Source organism: Mytilus trossulus, chromosome 10 (genome assembly GCF_036588685.1).
Source record: "Mytilus trossulus isolate FHL-02 chromosome 10, PNRI_Mtr1.1.1.hap1, whole genome shotgun sequence".
NCBI lineage: Eukaryota > Metazoa > Mollusca > Bivalvia > Mytilida > Mytilidae > Mytilus > Mytilus trossulus.
This window is the reverse complement of record NC_086382.1, coordinates 53,600,714-53,622,852: the sequence shown is the minus strand read 5'-3', so window position 1 is coordinate 53,622,852 and position 22,139 is coordinate 53,600,714. Positions and strand designations below refer to the sequence as shown.

General features: G+C 32.8%; 1 protein-coding gene across 3 annotated transcripts; it reads left to right on the top strand.

Annotated features, from left to right (window-relative positions):
* Positions 1 to 423: 423 nt before the first annotated feature.
* On the top strand, positions 424 to 20,594 carry LOC134687632 (baculoviral IAP repeat-containing protein 7-like). Of its 3 annotated transcripts, none has more exons than XM_063548077.1 (7): positions 424 to 446; positions 8,179 to 10,152; positions 11,134 to 11,325; positions 12,172 to 12,306; positions 14,763 to 14,942; positions 16,919 to 16,972; positions 18,412 to 20,594. In XM_063548077.1, exons 2-7 carry the CDS (start codon positions 8,976 to 8,978, stop codon positions 18,567 to 18,569), a joined length of 1,896 nt encoding a protein of 631 aa, XP_063404147.1. In that variant the 5' UTR covers positions 424 to 446; positions 8,179 to 8,975; the 3' UTR covers positions 18,570 to 20,594. The 3 variants fall into 3 exon arrangements, with proteins under 3 accessions (XP_063404147.1, XP_063404146.1, XP_063404145.1); XM_063548076.1 differs by lacking the exon at positions 424 to 446 and adding an exon at positions 5,490 to 5,610; XM_063548075.1 differs by lacking the exon at positions 424 to 446 and adding an exon at positions 5,516 to 5,730.
* Positions 20,595 to 22,139: the final 1,545 nt, after the last annotated feature.

Below are 22,139 nucleotides of genomic sequence, written 5' to 3'. Positions count from 1 at the left end.
ATTATTAAATATGTTCATTGACACATCTCTGAGTTACTTTCAAATTAATAATATATGTACATGTACAAAATGTACTTATAATTAAATTTTAACTATTAGATGTCTTTGCAGATTTTGCCAAAAGACAAACAAGGGGATCTCGATGTCGTTTTATTTGCCCATTGAAAACAAAGCAACAAGTAGCTGTGAAATAGTTTGCCAACATGCAGATATAGTGCAAAGCAATCGTATTTATTTCCTCTCAAATGTTATATCACTGTTATGTGGTAATAACACACACTTTAAATAGTAATTCTTGGAAAAAGTCTTTATAAAAATAAACATTTTAACCTATTTAGTTTAAATAAATCTGGAAATCACCGTGTTTATCCATTCTTAAACGTTAAGTCCGTAACTGGTGTTAATACTCAATGTGTAACATCAATAAGTGTATTATAATCTCGTAGGTATGTTTATATATCATATTTAACTTTACTTAGTTTTAGCTAATATTGTAGAAAGTTAATGATCCGGCTTGACCACTATCTATTTAATACCTGTACGTTTGCAAAGCCGGCGGATCTTTTTAGGGGGCAGGTTGCCCGAGTGCCCCCTTTGATTGGACAAATCTGATTTATTATATTGAGAATAACTGAGGCATGATTGCAGTGAGTCCCCTCTTTGGCAGTCAATATCGCCTTTTCCGAAAATTTCTGGATCTGACATTGGTTCGAAAGGTCAAAATTGTCAAACACTATATATATTAACTGCAAAAGGTATGATACTTCGTTTTTCTGCATTTTCAACAGCATAGAAATTTAATCTTCGTTTACTTGATTCGTAAAAGTCTTTCTCAAATACAGTTAGCTGTAATGTTACGAAGCGCTGCTCATTTAATTTTGGCTAAGGGTGTGAATATTCGCGACAATTTAACATCTAAATGACCAAAAAAGAGGTTAACAGAATAACCATATTCATCAAAGTTCAACTTTGCCTGAGGGAGTCGAACCTTCATTTCTTAATTTGCGAATGGGGATTTTTTTTTGGAGGGTATGTTTTAAATCAAATAAGAACCGCAATGGTGTCCACCCAGTTCTAGTAATTATACAATGAAATCAACTCTTTTTAGATTTCAAGCGTACGAAGCGTTTTGTATGCACTTTTTAATTTCATTTTTTTATAACTTAATAAGCAAAGTTAAATGCTCTACCAGTTGTATGTCTAACATAATCACTTGGCACAACCGAGACAACGATTTGCAAACAAAATACATTGATAGTTTTCTTTATTTTCACGATTATCTATATTTCATCATCATAGTTGATCACTTAAATTATTTGAAGAAAAATCAATCCTCATTTGGATATCAGTTGTTTAGCATAAACGGATAAGCGATACTAACATACACTTATTCAAAAAGCAATGACTAAATGAAATAGTAAGTTAGTTAAAAATATAAAATATTCAAAATGTAAAGGTGGTTCGGGTAGCATGACTGTCTACACATTTATTAAACGTGATAATTTTATTACCATGGAAAACACCATTTCTCTCCAAAAATTCTAATTATAGAAAACAAATATGACATTGTATTTGATAGATAAAACATTTAAATATAAGATTAAGATATATAAAGGCTTTATAATTTATATACGATGAATATCATGACACAGTTTTTACCCGGCAATACGAGTAAAATGGGAACCTGCATTAACCATTTTATAATAATCTTATTTTTGAAAATGACTGGGGGGCATAAAGTCCCCCCCCCCAATTTTATCCTGGATTGAGATCCGCCCCCGAGTTGTCGAAATCTATCATGTTGCGCATTATCCATAGTATCATGATGTAAATTATATGTACCATATCGGGCTAACATCCCGCGATGTTACGAATACTTGTACCATAAAACAAATTTATTATTATGTAGTCTGCATGATCAAAACTTTCATTCCGTATATTTTTGCGGCGTACGAAGTGAAAGACTATTTCAGCAATGGGATGAAATGACACCGCATCAGCTTAGGATAGATGAATTGACGCTAACACAATTCCTAAATTCCTAAGAAAGTTGTATTGTCTTTATATGCTTTATTGTGATGTAGCTGTTGTTTAAATAATGGTAGCATGTACATGCCTTACTATTTCAAGCTTCGAACGATATACATCTACGTATAATTTGTACACAAATTGAGAGCTTATGAACGCATTAGTCAATATTTTCATCCTATATCACTGGTGTTAAAATTAAATGGATTAAGAATGTATTCTTTGTATAATAGTTCTAGGAAAAGATACTGGCCTAAAAATAGAAATTTAAACCTGTAGTATTGGAAACCACCCTTTCAGTCCAAAAGAGTTTTATTTAAAAGCGTCTACAGTTGAGATTGGACGTAGAGTTGCCAATCATTTGGAATCAACTTTATATCGTAGTGTCCTGTAAGTATATATAAACCGTTTTAATTTCTGGTTACGTTAGAACAGTGGCGGATCCAGAAATTTTCATAAGTGGGGCCCACTGACTGACCTAAGAGGGGCCCGCTCGAGTCACGCTTCAGAGATTCCCTATATAAGCAACCATTTTTTTTCCAAAAAAGGGGGGGCGGGCCCCTGCCCCCTAAATCCGCCTCTGTAGACACCCGGTAAGGGGGGTTACCGACTATCCTTTCGGGTATAACTGTGCCGACAGGTCTTGCCAAAGCATACCCTGTTCTAACCAGAAAACATGGTAAAAAGTAAAAACACAAACATACTGAACTCCGAGGAAAACTCAAAAAGGAAAGTCCCAAATCGAATGGCAAATTCAAAAATTCAAAAACATCAAACGAATGGATAACAACTGTCATATTCCTGACTGACTTGGTACAAGCATTTTATTATGTAGAAAATGGTAGATTGAACCTGGTTTTAAAGCTAGCTTAACCTCTCACTTGTATGACAGTCGCATCTAATTCCATTACATTGTCAACGATGCGTGAACAAAGCAAACAGACACATAATAAAAATGTCAAAAATAGGGGTATGTACAGCAGTCACGTGACATTGTATTATCATCTTATAAACACTATAAAACAACAAATGTAACGAAGAAGCACAAAAAGACATACATCAAATCTAACATCCTCATTTTGCTTATATTATACGATTTTATCTATCTATGTAAAAGTCACCCTTAAAGGATGGAAGGTTTTCGTGATCAGTACAGCATAAAATTGAATCTTGTCTTACACAATTGACTTTTCCTTATCAGGTAACAAAAGTCAATTTTTATGCAAATAAGTTTATATTTGCATATCTTTTTGACAAAATTGACTTTTGTCATGACAAAACTGAATTTTGTCTACAAAAATGAATTTTGTCATCACAAAATTGAAGTTCTCATAAAACAAGTCTGTATCATAGTTCTGTAAGACAAAAATGATTTTGGCATGACAGAATTGAATTTTGTACAAAACCACAAGAGTCCCATTAGGCGCCCCGTAGGTAGACATAAAGTAATTTTGTCGTTCAAAGTATGACGGCATACATCAATACAGTCAAGTAAAGTAGAAATAACAAAAAACAGACTTAACAGTAAAAGTACTAATAATAAATAAAATAATTGTGTGGTTCAAATTATGACGGGATACGTAAGTACAGAGTCACGTCAGATGTATAGAATACCCTGTTCTAGACACGCTCAAAAAATGTATACCCTGTTCTAGGCCGTATAAAATAGATGCTCTATACCCGGGTTCTATAATGTATCTTAAACAGTTAAAAAAGCGATCCTGTTCTAGACAAATATTGTGTTTAAAAAAAGACCCTATTCTCTTCAGCAAGCCATGAAAAAGCAACCATGTTTTAACAAGCAGACATGAAAAATGAATCCTGTTCTAATCAACAGGGCATGAAAAAGCAACCATGTTTTAACCAGCAGACATGAAAAATGAATCCTGTTCTAATCAACAGGGCATGAAAAAGCGACCATGTTCTAACCAGCAGACATGAAAAATGAATCCTGTTCTAATCAACAGGGCATGAAAAAGCGACCATGTTCTAACCAGCAGACATGAAAAATGGATCCTGTTCTAATCAACTGGGCATGAAAAAGCGACCCTGTTTTTCAGCACACTTATACCACTTAAAACATAGGAAGTAACCCCCAACCCCCACCACCACCCTCACCCCACCCGGAGGGGGGGGGAGACACTGTTATTGATAAAGACACGACACGTATCCATGGATGTAAACTGTAGAATAGTTTGAATGTTTACGATAGGTAACGTGTGCTGCATATAAATAGTGTAATTAGTATCTAAATTTTCAAAGAAAACGAACATAATTTAGTGAAAATTAGTTAGTACTTCACGAGAATTTTTCTCAAACTAATATTGAAAGTAAACTTGCTATAATTTCGATTAAAAACCCCAAGAGTCTTCTTTTAAGTATCGAATTTGTCGCCACAAAAGGCACGAAATTCTCATTTTCACAGGGCCTTGTCAATTCTTTGGTTTTTGGTTCGTTTATACATTTTGTTAACATGTAGACTCGATTTTCTAGACGCTCCGACAGCATGTTGAAATGTTTATAAACTTGTTTTGCTGATCATCGTAACAGTCGGTATGCAAATGTTTTACCCTAGCCGAGCACATTGTTCTGATTCCGTGCTGACCGACCAGTCTTTGAAGTTTTTTTTATGAATGCAGTATTCTAATCGAAGAAGCAGCATATACCAATTTTAAGTCGAGTTCGACTTTGCTATGCTTTAAAACACCAGAAACCTCCTTCACGAAGAAGAACACATGGCTCCGAACACATGACTATAAAGCTGTTAAATTGTAAATTTTTAGACACCAGTTATTTCAGAAGTAAAATGTTATCAGATTTCTGAAGCAAATAGAAACTACAGGCAAGGATTTGTATAGTGACACTTTATAACTCCTTGCTACTTGTAATGAAAAAGAGAAAACTGGACAGACATTAGACCAGTACATCAAGTCCTTATAAAGAAATGAACATTTTCAAGCATGGTTCTTTAAAAAATGAAACTTGGAAATTATAATACTAGTGTTGTTACTATTGAGCCCACTATGATTTTGAAGATGTAGTTTTTAATTTTAATATAAAATGATTAAAATATCAAATGAAGAAACAATTTTGACCAATGATTAAACAGAAGTTAAGGCTGCTTCAGCTGTCTTACCTGTTACATATGTTGTTCCACATGTCCCGAGCTGGGAAGAGTATGTCAATATAGATGTGTTCCTGTCCAGCCGAGACATTATAATTATTCGGCACGGTAAATATAGAATCATCATTAAGTTAAAGTGTAATACGTATTTCACAGTGATGTATTTCAGTCATTAATCATGGCCTTATTTCTCTTCACCGAAAAGTAGAATTGCCTTTAATAAGGGCCATTTTATCTTGAAATATCTTTATATACGCCGTTTGATGTCTCGATTTGTAAACGGACCGAGTTGTCGAAGGGGCGAATTAACCATATGGTTTGCTTAATTTCTTTGTGTCTTCCTCCCCTACCCTGCAAGTCCCTTCCATTGACTTTACTACGCAATGAATAGATGAATGCTAGATTTCGTTTATTTTTTATAAATTTTAACATTGAATTCATCGTATATTAATAGATAGGTAAGTGGTACACAATAAGAATCATTTTAAAGTGTTATAACGAGAAAAGAAACAGGAAGTTATGGGAATTTCCCTTTACAGTCCAGTCATTCTATAAATAAATCGATATATGCTAATCAGGTTTGTACAGTGTGTAGGCCATTTAGAACAACACTTTCGTTATAAATGCTTATTAATTTATGTATTATATAAATGAAACCATTTCTGAAAGCATAACATAGAAATTTTAGCCTTGCATACGTATAGCCATGATGATTCAGATCTTTGTCATGCAATGCAGAATGTAGTCTAGAGTTCAACAGACATCACTTTAGACAAATAGAAACAGACCCAGCTTGTCCTTGGAAGCACGAATAAATTTCTTTTAATCAATATACACACTCTAACAACATGAACAAAACAAAGTAATAAAGTTATATGAAGTAACTGCAGGCTAATAATTAAATCCCTTAAATTTGAAATAAGTTTCAGAATACACCATTTAAAAGTTTCTGGGTATTTTCATTGGTTTTAAGCCTAAATGAAAGTAACATTTTTGTATTTTGCATGTAATATATACAAATTGTAAACATGGTTGATGAGGATGATGCTTATTTTAACTGAACAGGTCAATATCATCCTTTGTGTACAATATCAGTACTAAATTTTATCATCGGTATAAGGAATTAATTCGTAAATATAACTCAACATGCAGACATCTTATACGTTCAGGTATTTGACATCCAATCTTTTATGGTAGTATTCTTTACAAAGCACTAAAAATGTCAGTATTCACCTCAAAAGCTTAAAAATCCTTTAAACAGACTTGTTAAGAAGGGATATAGTTACGATACTGTTGTCAGGTCATTAAACATTGCATATTTTGGTTTTAATATTGATTCACTTTAAAATTAGGGTCTTTGCATCGGAACTAAACACATTTTTTTTAAAAACAGTTGTTGACATGACACAGGTTATGTTCTTCTCATATATTTTATGAAAGTATGATACTAAACCCCTAACTGGAGAGATTGTACCTGATAGTCATATTATGAAGACATATATATAATCTTTCAATCAGTTTAATTGAGGTCTGGAGCTGGCATGTCAGTCAACTGCTAGAAGTCTGTTGTCATGTTGTTATTTATGTATTATTGTCATTTTATTTATTTTATTTTGTTACATCATCTTGAACTGAATTTTAATATCCGTATTATTATGCGTTTACTTTTCTACATTGGCTAGAGGTATAGGGGAAGGATGAGATCTCATAAACATGTTTAACCCCGCTGCAATTTTGTGCCTGTCCCAAGTTAGGAGCCTCTGGCCTTTGTTAGTCTTGTATGAGTTTTAACTTTAGTTTCTTGTGTATAATTGGGAGTTTAGTATGACGTCCATTATCACTGTACTAGTATACATATTCTTTAAGGGACCAGCTAAAGGACACCTACGGGTGTGGGAGTTTCCCGCTACATTGAAGACCCATTGTTGGCCTTTAAATGTTGTCTGCTCTATGGTCTGGTTGTTGTCGCTTTGACACATTCCCCATTTCCTTTCTCAATTTCTCAAATTTTCAGAAATACGGTAAGTAAGATATATTTGCGCAAATGCGAGAAAAAAAAAGTTACTGTTATAGGGGACTTTGTCACCTTGATAAAAGTGTCTTCCAACAAATTTGTTATCAAACTGAAATTTTAAAGTTGACTATACTGTGGCTGTGAAGTGTGATTTACAGTTGTTACTTTTTGTCACTTGCACTCTATTGGAGAGTTTTCTTATTGGCAAACATACCACATCTTATTGTTATATTAGTTATACACTTTGTGAAGCACAAATATACAGTAAACTAAAGTAACCCATTGTTTTCTAATTTACTTCTCACTGCTGCTCAGCACTGCAGTTAACCAGTATATCTATATGTGCTTGCAAATATATATTCATACCAAATGTATTTGTAAAATCTCATTCATTTTGATGCATACAATGTACACTTGTCATGCTTGTATCCTATGATTTTAGCCATACTTTGATACACTGTTGGATCACATGATGTTCCAAGGTAAGATCAGAAGCTACTGTGAAAGGTTTAACTGAACCTTGAATAAACTTAAACCCTGCTTAAACAAAACATTGGTGTTGATAAACTCTAAACCTGCTTAGACAAATGTTAGACTGAATCCTTCAATTTGTGTCTTTGATAAGCTGAACACCTGTCTAAACAAAAACCTGGATAAGCTAACATCATTTGGTCTCTGGTGAAGGGTTGTTTCATTAGCAATAATACTTTATCTTTTTGTCTGTTTATTATGTTTTTATAAACCTGATCCTCCAAGATTTTAAAACCTGTCTAAACCAACCCTTGTCTTAACCAAAACCTGGTTAAATTTTAAAAAAACCTGTAAACTTCAACTGAGCCAAGGATAAAATTAAAACCTTTCTAGACTGAACTTGTGTTTAATCAAAAATCTGTCTACATTGGTACTAGGTTTTTTTCATGAACAAGGAAAAAACTATTAAACTTTCATTAATTACCTGTACAAAAAAATGAACATTTTACATAAACTTCAAATAGTGTATTTATATTTTCAGACATCTGGATGATGATTTTATTGAAGCGTGATGACAATTCCTTGGTTGAACAGTGGACAACAAGTTTCTGACCGTCCTAACACAGAACCCATAGATGAACATAGTCTCTACTCCCCATTCAGTGTAGTATTTTACTCAGATTGTGTCGAGGAGGAATATGGAGATTGTTTAACTAATGATAGGTCAATACATGGACTGAGAAGTTTAACAGATTGTTTTGATAAACTAAAAACTGTGCTTTTATTTCGAGTTTTGTCAACCTCTTCAGACTTTCATGAGAGATTAAGAAGTTTTAAAGGATCACAATCTTGCAGAACTGTCCAGTTAAGAAGATCAAAGAAAAGGAAAGTTAATATATTTTGGAAATTATTGTATGTTGCTTTTTCACTACTCTTATCTTGTGGAAAACATAAACAAAGAGACAGGTCTACTGTTTTATACAAGAAAAGCTTAATTAAAAAAATTCCTGTTCACATTTCCATTGGATCCAAAATAAGTTGGATTTCAGTGAAGATTGTTAATAATAACCACAAACAAACAAGTAGCAAGAAGCCAAGATCAGTATTTTTGGACTGTAATAACTGTGGCTATCTCAGAGTGATTGCAGAAGCTGACATTTGTCATAAAATCTCAAAACATTTAGAAACAAATAATAAGTTTCAAGGCATTACATATCAAAAGTCCTTCCTTAACTCTGACAAAAGATAAACTGATTATAATTTGACAACATTGGACTCATTTCACAAATTTCTCACCAATTTGTTTTCATATTTCAAAACAATTACTTTTGATGAATAATGTCCTCTAAACTAGATCCTTTTTTAGAGGAAAAAATAAAAAACACAAATATCAGAGATGATATGAAGTATGAACTTCTTCGTATAAAATCATTTATTGACAGACCAAATACAGAAAAAGGATTTGCTATACGTTTTGCAGCAGCAGGATTTTTTTACACTGGGATTGGAAATAAAGTTAAGTGTTTTGCTTGCTTAAGAGAGAAAGAAGATTGGAAAGATTGGGATCAGCCTTTTAAACTCCATAGGGATTTGAATCCGTATTGTGGCTTTTTGACAAAATCTGACCGGACAAATATCCCTGCTGGATCTGAAAGTGTTGAACTGAGGGATAGATTTGATCCCATTACTCATCTTTTTGATTCATTGCCTCCAGAAATTCCAACCGAAGTTGTAGGACCTAGTAAACAGAATTCATCATCCAAGTTATCTGATATGAACGGTCCACATGAAAATAATATTGATCCATCAGACCCTAACATGAACAGGCCAGATAATTTTGGTCCTAATCCTGAACGTAATATAGCTGTTCAAAGCACATCTGAAGATGCTCAATTTAATAGACAGCAAACAGAAACATTTAGTCTTAGTCTGGGTCCTGGATCTGGTCCCAGCTCAAGAGAAAACTTGGCAGCAGTTGCGGCAAGAAGTGCAAGTATTGGTGCAACAAAAACAGAATATAAACCACAAAATATGCAAAAAGTTGATGCTGGAAATCTTAAATATGAAAGACATAGACTAGAAACTTTTAGAACTTGGCCCATGGGAACTCCTGTTACTGCCAAGGAACTTGCTAAAAATGGATTTTATTACACCGGAACCGGGGACAGAGTACAGTGTGTATTCTGTAAAGGTATACTTAAAGATTGGGAAGTGGGAGACAAGCCACATATTGAACATAAAAATAGATTTCCAAGATGTCCATATGTATTAGGAACTAATGTCGGAAACGTTGCTATGCCACCTCCAAATCCATCCAGCACAAATCAACCTCCAAATGTTGGGTTCCTCAATAATCAGCCAATGTCTAACATGGAGGCACTGGGTATCAACACAGAACGTCCTAAGAATCCACAATATGCTGTAGAATCCAGTAGGATATCTACATTCAGAAACTGGCCAACATATAAACATCAGACTCCAGAAACTCTGGGATCAGCTGGATTCTTCTTTGCAGGTTAGAACTAAAATAGAATAATACAACTTTCAGTCTTAAAAAATTCTATGAAGCAAAAAAAATGACAGGTTGATAAATGCCCTATTGAAAGTGACACTTAAAATTCCCTGCAATAAAAAAATGTATATTTTTAAATCATTTGTAGATGATTTATGAATCATGAATTATGTTGAAAGTTTTTGTGTTTCTACTACATGCAGCTATTTATATAAAAAAGCATGCTCTGAACGAACCATTATAGATATTACAATTACAATGTAGGTAGGTACATTGTAGATGCTAATTCTTTTATATAGATCTACATATAAAATCTTGCAACAAATTCACAATAAATTGTTAACCTGAAGGACAAATTTTGAACCTCAAAACAGATGAGAACAAATGTTATATGCTAAAATAAAATACACAGTGGTACATGCAAACAAATGAAGTTGAAAAAAAATAAAAATATTTCTACAATTCCAACTTCTCTATTTTTACCACAGGTATTTGGGGAATGGACCCCCCTTTTTTTTTGGACCTCACTAAAATAAAATTTTGGCGTTTTTTTTATTCATTTACAATTTTCTACAATGTATAAACATATATCAAGTCTCAACAATCCATTGCTAGTCGATTACAATAATTTTTTTACTATCCATACGAGCCCCAAGTTCACTTGGGGCTCGTATGGATAGTAAAAAAATTATTGTAATCGATAGTAAAAAAATTATTGTAATCGACTAGCAATGGATTGTTGAGACTTGATATATGTTTATACATTGTAGAAAATTGTAAATGAATAAAAAAAACGCCAAAATTTTATTTTAGTGAGGTCCAAAAAAAAAGGGGGGTCCATTCCCCAAATACCTGTGATTTTTACCTTGGCTTTTCCAGTATAAATTTTTTTCCAACATTTGAAATATAGATCTAGAGTATATTAATAACCTTGAACACAACTAATTTTTGTTATGGTTTCAATACAATTGTATTTTTTTTTAGGATTTGGTGATAATGTGAAATGTTTTTATTGTGATGGAGGACTGAGGAACTGGGAAGCTGGAGATGATCCGTGGGTTGAACATGCTAGGTGGTTTCCTAAATGTCCATTTGTCCTGTCGGTTAAAGGGCAAGAGTACATCAAAAATGTACAAGCTGCCTTCCAACAGGGTGGACAGAGACAACAAACTAGAGGTTTGTTATCTAATATACTTTAAGCTATGTACCTTAGTTACATTTATTATACTGTAAATTTAGAAATTATTGCCTGGGGTTGAAGTCATAAAACTTACGAGTCAGCTTTTTGTACCCATACTGCAAAATCAACCGATCAAAACTGGATTTCATGTATCGAGCATGATTTTTATGCTCCAAGCACTGAGCAAAGTTTCATGTCTTCAACCCAAGGTTTGATTAGTGTGAATATCACAATAATAAGAACTCACATTCTGATATCTGATAGTTACAATGTATAGAGCTGTATGCAGCTTTTTTTTTTAAATTTCAATAAGTATTCTCACAAATTTTTTTTGGGGGTAAATCATACGCAAGTGGTTATATGTTATACTTTCAAGATTTTTATAAGGATGCAATGGTTCCATCCACTTAAAGGAATATCACTTCCTGAGAATCTGTCCGGCTTGAACTATTGGTTTCATACAACAATCAGTTTTCTATTGTGACTTCAGATAATTTGTTTTATGACGTCTAAATTTTATGGGAACCTGTGTGATGTCCAGTAATGGCGGACAAATAGCAAAAAGGTGTATAATGCCAAATGGTTTAATTATATAAAAGTTTCAATACAAATTTAAACATGCAGTTTTAAGAGCAAAACCTATGGGTAGACTTAAAGATGATATGCTTTATTATTACGTTCTGCAGAATTTGAAGGATAATTTCGTAAAAAATAATGTTCAACCAAATTAATATTTGTTCAAAATTCAAATTGTGTGCTTTTAGATGCAGAAATAGACTAATTAATTTAATGTGACAGTATTAAATGAAATATGATAAAACTCAATGTATATTTTTCTTCAGTCGCTGGTGGTCATCAGATAGAAGATAGAGAAATAAAAGCCAGGATGGAGTTACCTCTGGTGAGGACAGTGCTTAGTACTGGTGTTAGTAAATCAAGTGTAATGAAGGCTATAGAAAAACGTCTCCGTGACACAGGTTAGAAAGATTCTCTAAAAAAAACTGTATCTATCATAACTGACCTTGACACTTGCAAATGAGCCATTACAGTTAATATCTGCAAAAGGGGGATGGATGGTCCTTTCTGAGGGGTGTAAAATTTATACATCTCAGGGGTGAAATTTTTTTTTTTTTCATCTGACACGTACACTTATATGCAAAAATTTCTGAGGGTCTTGCAGAAGTAAATAATTACAAATAATTACATCTTAGGTGTTACAAAAAATACCTATTTTAGATCTTAGGGGTGCTTTGGAATGTAGACAGTTTCGTATCATGCATTATCTGGTATTGTATTCAAAATTCTGATGGGTACAATCCTTGCAGTAACAAATTCTGATAGGTCAAATTTTCCCATGAAAGCCCATCCTCCCAATATGAACAGAAACTCTACATCTGATAGGTCTTAATTTATAGATCTGATAGGTAGTTTTTCATGATGTTTTTTAAGCTCACCTGATCAAAAGGTCAAGTGAGCTTTTCTCATCACTTGACGTCCGTCGTCTGTAAACTTTTACAAAAATCTTCTCCTCTAAAACTACTGGACCAAATTTACCCAAACTTGGCCACAATCATCATTGGGGTATCTAGTTTAAAAAATGTGTGGCATGACCCCCGCCAACCAACCAAGATGGCCGCCACGGCTAAAAATATAACATAGGGGTGAAATGCAGTTTTTGGCTTATAACTCAAAAACCAAAGCATTAAGAGCAAATCTGACAAGATGTGAAATTGTTGATCAGGTCAAGATCTATCTGCCCTGAAATTTTCAGACAAATCGGACAACCTGTTGTTGGGTTGCTGCCCCTAAATTGGTTATTTTAAGGAAATTTTGCAGTTTTTGGTTATTTTATTGAATACTATTATAGATAGAGATAAACTGTAAACAGCAATAATGTTCAGCAAAGTAAGACCTACAAATAAGTCTGCAGGACCAAAATTGTCAGTTATTCCCTTAAGGAGTTATTGCCCTATATAGTCAATTTTTAACAACTTTTCGTCATTTCTTCTAACTTGTAAGTAAAAAAATCTTCTTCTCTGAAACTACATGGCCAAATTTAACCAATCTTGGTCACAATTATCATTGTGGTATATAGTTTAAAAAATGTGTCCGATGACCTCGCCTTCCAAATAAAATGGCTGACATGGCTAAAATTAGAACATAGTGGTAAAATGCAGTTTTTGATGTATATCTTGTAAACTAAGACATTAAGGGCAAATCTCTCAAGATTTTAATGTCCATCAGAATAAGATCTATCTCCTCACAAATTTTCAGATGAATCGGACAACTTGTTGTTGGGTTGCTGCCCTAAAATTGATAATTTTAAGGAAATTTTGCAGTTTTTGGTTATTTTCTTGTATACTATTATAGATAAAGATAAACTGTAAATAGCAATAATGTTCAGCAAAGTAAGATCTTCAAATAAGTCAACATAATCAAAATTGTAAGAGGACCCCTTAAGGAGTTATTGCCCTTTATAGTCAATATTGAACAACTTTTTGTCATTTTTGTAACTTGCACAAAAATCTTCTTTTCTAAAACTATGGGCCAAATTTAACCAATCTTGGCCACAATCATTACTAGAGTATCTATTTAAAAAAAGTGTCAAATGACCCCACCTACCAACCAAGATGATTCTCATCAGTAAATACAGTAACAGGTGAGCGACACAGGCTCTTGAGAGCCTCTAGTTTCTGATAGGTATAAACAAAAATCTCCCCATCCATCCCCACCTGTCAGAAATTAACTGGAATGGCCCAATGTGTTCAGAATGTTTCAATTTATTGATTTTTAATCTGGTATATTTTTACAGAAAGTAAATATCTGATAGCGTTAGTAATTATTAGAACTGCACTTTAAGAACAAATGTCATAAAAAAAAAGAAAAAAGAAAATTTTCTGGTATACCTAGGCAAAATGTGTGCACAATTTTAATATAAAAGATGCATAAAGTCTTTCAAATATGTATCAATAGAAAATGTGATTGTACTATGTAACAGACATAACTGTAGGGAACAAATATATAAAAAGAGGGCCTACATGCTAAACTGATTCCATATTGAGGAAACATAATTGAATCAGCAGGGAACATACGATTAGGTCAGCTACAAACATGCAAGTACACATAAATTATACCTTTCAATCAATATATTATTATTTTTAAAATACATGTATTCTAATTGTATGCTATGATATTTTCATCTCCTTACTTTTATACATTTTGGACTATTTTATTCTTAGGATACCAATTTTCATTTCAGCCATTGGTATATGTAAACCATGAATTTAACCAGGTATATAATTTCTAAACTTTGTATCAAACTGACAAATCCGCAAAATTCAATATCCATGAAAATATAACTTTTCCATTATCCGCAATCATTGGTACCCACCAATATAAATAAATCCACAGTATATCTTATTATTTTTTACAGGAGATGATTTTGCTGATGCTGAAGCTTTACTTGAAGCTGTTTTAACAATGGAGGCTCAGCCTGAAGATATAGGCATAACTACTCCTACCCAGGGGACACCTACAGCAGGACCTAGTTCATTGCCCACACCATCTAATACCCCAGGGCCTTCAGGTAGTCAAGCAGGACCAAGTAGCATAGGTATGTAGATCTTTGTAAAGTTGATGTTTCTATTTAGGTTAGAATCTTCATATTTGTGGTTCTGTGAATTCAAAAATTTATAGGATGCATTATAAATGTGCAAAATATGACTGGCATTTTCCTAGTTGTATTTTATTATATATAGCATTATTTTATTGAAGACAAAAAGTAATAAGTATAGTTTTCAATTATGAATTTTATTTTTTCCCAAATGATAAAGTGGTAGAATGATTCTATATAAAAAATAGTTCTTTAAGTGATAAGGTCTGGCATTATAACTTAATCAGGCAAGATCAAAAGAAAAATGACATCACAATCAAATTTTAGCCAATGAAGTGGGTCTCATTGGGGTCTAAGCGTGACATGGGATTGCCAATTTTTTGTAAGCGTGACACGTGAAAGTCAAATTATTGTGGCGTGAAAATGGGAAATGGGGTCTTGTGGGACCCGGGAAATGAAAAAAAAAATGAGAATTGCTTACGTACATAGTGTAAGCAGGATACGGGAATCTGACAAAACAGTAAGCGTGATCTGGGATCGAAACCCCCTAATGAGACCCCCCAATGAAGAGCTGATATTAAACATTAAAATTATGTTTGCCTAACATTTGTATTGGGGAAGGGAATATATCAGAAACAAATTGAAATAATTATTGTCAATATTTACTTTTATCATATGTTTAGTAGTAAATACAGTAGTTTTGCATATGTGATAAATAGCCTGCTGTTTAATCCATATCGCGCAACTTTGATGCGCACCCTTTATCGCATACCCTTTATCACACCCCTAACCTTTATCGCATACCCTTTATCGCACCCCTACCCTTTATCACACCCCTTCCTTTTTTTTTTTTTTTTTTTTTTACATTAAGTCAGTTTATTTATTTTTTATTTTTTTTTAAATTCTTCAAAATATGTCAATTTTTTGAATGACGTCATTGTTTGGTACATGTATGTGACGTCACGAACGTCAAGTTTTCTATATTGTATGTGACGTCACGAACGTCAAGTTTTCTATATTGTATGTGACGTCACTAACGTCAAGTTTTCATATTTTTGGCACACTAAATGCAACTATAAAAAGTACAAAACACACAAATAAATACAAATTGTGAATAATAAACAAAATATTTTTTAAAGCAACAGCACGCAAATTGTAAGGTGCTTCGGATAAGTAATTGAGCAGTTCTTTTAAGGCCTTTGAAACAAAACGAAAGTAGAATTAAAGGTAACCCAGTGCTATGGATCAGAAAACAGTTCATATAATATAATACTCTTTTGTTGAAATATATGATAAAGCGTATAATACATGGCAAAATCCGTATCACATGCCGTATCACCCTCGACCAATATCATCCCTCGGGCCTAAAGGCCCTCGGGCTGATATTGATGTCTCGGGATGATACGACATATGATACGGATTTTGCCATGTATTATTCTCTATGTATTGCAGAAGTGTCAGATATTATAATAACAGCAGGTCAGCAGTTCAAAGAGTATCTGCTGGCATTGTTTGTATATTCTTCCTACCTGATAATCCAGGATTATACTCAGAAATTTAAAAATTAAATACTTGTACTTGTCTGCAGCAACTTATATATGTCCAGTGTATGTAAGAAGGTAAATTAAGTTGTATGCATTCTTTCTTAAATAAAGGTTTCTGTTACTTAAGAATTGAATACATGTAACACAAATATATGTGATAAGGATGGAGTAGTTAACTCCCCTTATTTGATAAATCAACCAAAGGGAGATAATCAAAAACAAAATGTGTAGACTTAGAATAGTGTCAATAGTTGATGAAGACATAACACACACAGTAATGATCAGAAATTTAACTATTAACTGAATCTAATAAATTACTGAGATTTCTTACCTGTCTGTACACATGACATGACTGAAGAAAAAGAAAAACAATAACGATCAATAACATAAACTGTAAACCTAAATGTTACTTAACACATTATTGATTTTCAGGTTCAGAAAAAGGCCCAGCAAGCAATTCAAGTTCTACAGGTCACCAGCAAAATGGTTAGTATGATTAATTTAAATCTAAATTCCATTTTAAACCGTAGAAAACCATGAAAAAACATTGATGACGTCACGATCACATGACTAAATTATGTCTATGGGCTCATAACAAAATATCGTCAGCCAATCAGAAGATGTGTTACATTCAAAATTGAATTATTCATAGATCGACACATATGTCAAAAAGTCTATGATTCTCCCTCCTGAATAGGTGGAATATATATTCTGGTTTCTTAGAATTACTCCCCTTTTTAAAAATCTTGGGGTTTGGTCCTGTGAAATTGTTAATTTAAAACTACAGGCAATAACCTCAGGTCTGCAAATATAGAGCAAGTTCTGGCAAAAAAGGGAGTGGAACAATTGAATCAATTAAATTAATATTTTCACCATGACATCTATAAAATTTGTAATTCTTGAAATACAAAACTGTTTTCCTGTTTCTATAGTAATAGAATTACAGATTGAAAGTTATAGTAAGTAATTTAATGTTCTAAGTCCTCTGGTGCAAGAAATAATAATGAAAATCACAATCAAAGTTTATATATTGTATTGTCTGCTGCTTAAGTATCAATATTGTAACAACTATATACTTGTGCTTTTGTACTAAAAGTACATGTAATAATAATTTGACTAGCACAAAGTGTAGAATATATACTTGGTGCAGGTTAGCTGATGCCATATTTTCATGCCCCACCTATGATCAATTACTAATTTCCCTCCAAAAGTTATGTGATGAAGTGCCATTTTCAACAAGATTTTTCCTGGTGAAAATATGACTTCTTTCCAATTTTAAAAGTAACCATTCTGCTAGTGAGGTGATAAGCCTTCACTGAGTGCACAAACTTGCTCTTTATACAACAGGCTGTGATACAAACTGTATTTCTGAAAAAATAATTTCATAAATTATATTATGCTTTAATATAATACAGGTAAAAAAAAATTAAAGACAAGTTCTTTATACACATATAAAACCATAAAATATGGCTCCAAAGAGCCGAGATAAACCGAGATAAATTTGGGCAAAAGCTCCCTTAGATGATAAGGATACATCTGTAGACTATTTTCATATAACAGACTTTTGGGTCTGGAGTATATCATTTATATATAGGTTAGCTGTGGTATGACATTCTGGTACTACTACTCTGTCAAGTAAGAGCAACTGAAGGATCTAGCTAACAGTCAGTGCAATTTGGGGAGTAAATTAACTGTTGAATATTTTCTACACACAACAAAATCATCAGACATCAGTTAATCCCCCTTCCCAACTCCCCAACTCCATACTTAATTGTGTTTCAAAATAAAAAAAAAATTAATGCAGAAAACATGAACTTTGCCATTTCTGCACATACCAGGCAGCAGAGTAACATTTTGATTTGCTGTGCTCATAATTTGTTTTAGTTTTACCTTTGTATATGGATAATATCATTATATTATTTCAGATATGATAACTTGTAAGATATGCCTGGAAAATGAAGTTGGTATAGTCTTCCTACCATGTGGTCATCTTTGTTGTTGTGTCCAGTGTGCACCAGCTGTCCAGCAGTGTCCAGTATGTAGGGCACAAATTAGAGGGAACGTTAGGACATACATCACATAATTAACAGAGTTGAATTTATTTTTAAAAATATCAATACTTAATTGATATATTTATTTAAATTTTGGACTGCGAAACCGGTTGGGAATTATATGCTAGAGCTTGATGTTTGCCTCTAGAATTATGAAGGAAAAATATCAACGTGTTCTCAGTGTAGTAGTATTTGTTGTTAACCAATCTCAATGAGAGACTAGAACACTACGGTCATTTAAGGGTGGAAATAACTTAAATGTTGGCAATGTTTTATGTGGATGCTAGTGATAATGCAGTATTTTGCTTGATATTGAGCTGAAACAAAGGTCAGGAAGGAGAGAAAATATGATGAACAGAAAAAAGCAAATGGAAGATGTCATGGTAACCAAAGTTAGCAGTATCATCAAAAGTTGATAACCAGTATATACAATTGTCCTTGACAGTACTATGATATGACTGTGATGTCAACCCTGTAACTAACAGGCCTAGATTTTTTTGTCTGTACTTTTGGTTCAAAATTATGTGCATACAACATTTATGTTCATGAGCTCATAGAATAAAACTTAGTTTTTTTTATTTATTAATACTCATTTATAATTATTTTCACCTTATTTATTAATTCTTTTATGTTGGTGTTGAGATCGTTCTTAAAATACTATTCATTTTACTATATAAAGTACAAATTTTTCACACCTGGTATCAGTTACAGAGTTTGAGTATTTTGTATTCATTATTTTTTATATGTATTTTCTCTCTATGGATTGCTGTCTTTTTTAATTCAAATAAGTATGTTGATTTACCTATGTAAATTTACTCCCAATGTAAATGATATTGCTTGTTTTTAATCAGATATATATATGATATAGTTGGAGTTATTTCCCTTTGAATGGTATAACAACCTACAAGAATTATGGACTCGAGGCTTGAAACACTGCTATTTTAAAAAATCTGCTGTACATTGTAGATAACACTTTTTCGTATTTTCATTCAACCTATTTTTGAGAGGAATAACTATAGAGATAAATATTTGTATGGATGTACATGCGCTATAAATGCTGGTAATATATAAGTAATGTGTTGCAATTTTGCATTTTACATTAAGTATGTTTTTAGATAGTAAGATTTTGTAAAAATGTAGTTCCCAAATAAAAGTGTTTTTTACAAGGTCAGCACTTTGCTTAGATAATGTCTTTTGTGTGTTTTAACAAATTTTACTATCAATAATTCTATTATTTCCTGTTATCTTTTAATTTAAAGATAATGAGATGTGTTATGATTGCTAATGAGTCTACTATTCACCAGAGTTCAAATGATGTGGATGTAGGCAACTGTAGTTTAATAAACTAATCTTAAAGAGTAGGTTTGATAAGCCTTTATATGGCCCTAATTTTTCATACTGCTTCAAAAACAAATATTAGTTTACTAATTATAACAATGAATCATAGGTTAAACAATGACTAGATAGGTTTATGGTATTTTTTGTTGAATTTTTTTTTTATAAACTAGCGTTCTTCCTAAAACAGTTCATCAGAAATAACCCACATATGTATTCCTTTATACATGTACCTACAGAAACTGAAAAGATTTAATATTCTCAATCAATTTGTTTCTCAGTCAAATAAGACATTTTATAAATGAGCGTAAAATTGTGTATTTAAGACATTTAATGTGTTCAGCAGGTCAGATAGACATCTCATGTATATAAGTTATAAAGTTATTAAACTTACCTTAAGCTTGTAGCAATGATGACTTTTATCAAGCCTTCATTCCTACATTCCGTCGTCATAAGTCAGCGGCTGCATCAAATTTTTTGAAATTTTAATAACTTTCTTAAACTATACTGAATTTTTAAAGTCAAGAGTGTTCATTTACAGCATTGTATTTACTAGTTTTTGGTGAGGTTTAACAGTTTTAACTCGTGGCAGTAAAACAATTAAATGGATGTATTAGTGTAAACTTATTTTATTAATTAAATTCAATTTAAGTAATTATGCATTACACATTTTGCAACAGAATCAATGGATTTGTGGAATAATAACATGTTTTAAAGATCAATAGGCTTGTTATTTCTAAACAAATTCAAATGGGAATTAAAGGATATGTGGAATACATGTGAGCATCAATGACGTGACAGTAACCTGTCTGTCTGTCTGTCTGTCTGTCTGTCTGTCTGTCTGTCTGTCTGTCTGTCTGTCTGTCTCTGTCTGTCTGTCTCTATCTGTCTGTCTGTGTCTGTCTGTTTGTCTGTCTGTCCATCTGTCTGTCCGTCCGTCCGTCCGTTGGGTAAATCAGTTTTCCACACTTGTTTTCTTCATGCTGGATGATATTGATTTGATATTTGGTGTATTGTTTTATCATGACAAGGTACAGATCAAGTTCATGACCGAAATTTATTGCCCTTTATAGTCAATTTTTAACCTTTATTTGTAAATCTTAGTAATCTTTTACAAAAATCTTTTCCTGTGAAACTACTGGGCCAAATTAATTCAAACTTGACCACAATTATTTTTGGGGTATCTAGTTTTAAAAAAAATTCTGGTGACCCAGCCATCCAACCAAGATGGCAGCAATGGCTAAAAATAGAACATAGGGGTCAAATGCAGTTTTGACTTATAACTCAAAAAGAAAAGCATTTAGAGCAAATCTGACACAGAGTGAACTTGTTTCACAGGTGAAGTTATATCTGCCCTTAAATTTTCAGATGAATCGGACAACCCTTTGTTGGGTTGCTGCCCCTGAATTGGTAATTTTCAGGAAATTTTGCTGTTTTGGGTTATTATCTTGAATACTATTATAGATAGAGATAAACTGTAAACAGCAATAATGTTCAACAAAGTAAGATTTACAAATAAGTCAACATGACTGAAATGGTCAATTGACCCCCTAAGGAGTTATTGTCCTTTATAGTCAATTTTTAACAATTTTCATAAAATTTGTAAATTTTTACAAACATTTTCCACTGAAACTACTGGGCCAAGTTCATTATAGATAGAGATAATTGTAAGCAGCAAGAATGTTCACTAAAGTAAGATGTACAAACACATCACCATCACCAAAACACAATTTTGTCATGAATCCATCTGCTTCTTTTGTTTAATATTCACATATACCAATGTGACCGACACAGGCTATGTAGAGCCTCTAGTTACATAATGCTTGAGGATATTGATTTGATATTTGGTGCATTGTTTTATCATGACAAGTTACAGATTAAATTTGAATTTTGTTCTGGTCTGATGATTTTGTGCAGAGTTATGGTCCTGGGATTTAGAAAATTCACTTAAATAGTCAGTTTTCTGGTAAAAAAATTGTCATGATTGAAGATGTTGATTTAAAAATTGGAGCATACTTTTTCATGACAAGTTACAGATCAAGTGAGGATTTTGATCTGGTTTAATGTGCAGAGTTATGGTCCTTGGACTTACTATAGTAGAGGGGCATTATGTTTTTATGGTCTGTGCATCTGGTCATTCATCCGTTCATTCGTTCGATCGTCCGTCTGTCCCGCTTCAGGTTAAAGTTTTTGTTCAAGGTGGTTTTTGATGAAGTTGAAGTCCAATCAACTTGAAACTTAGTAAACCTATGTTTCCTATGGTATGA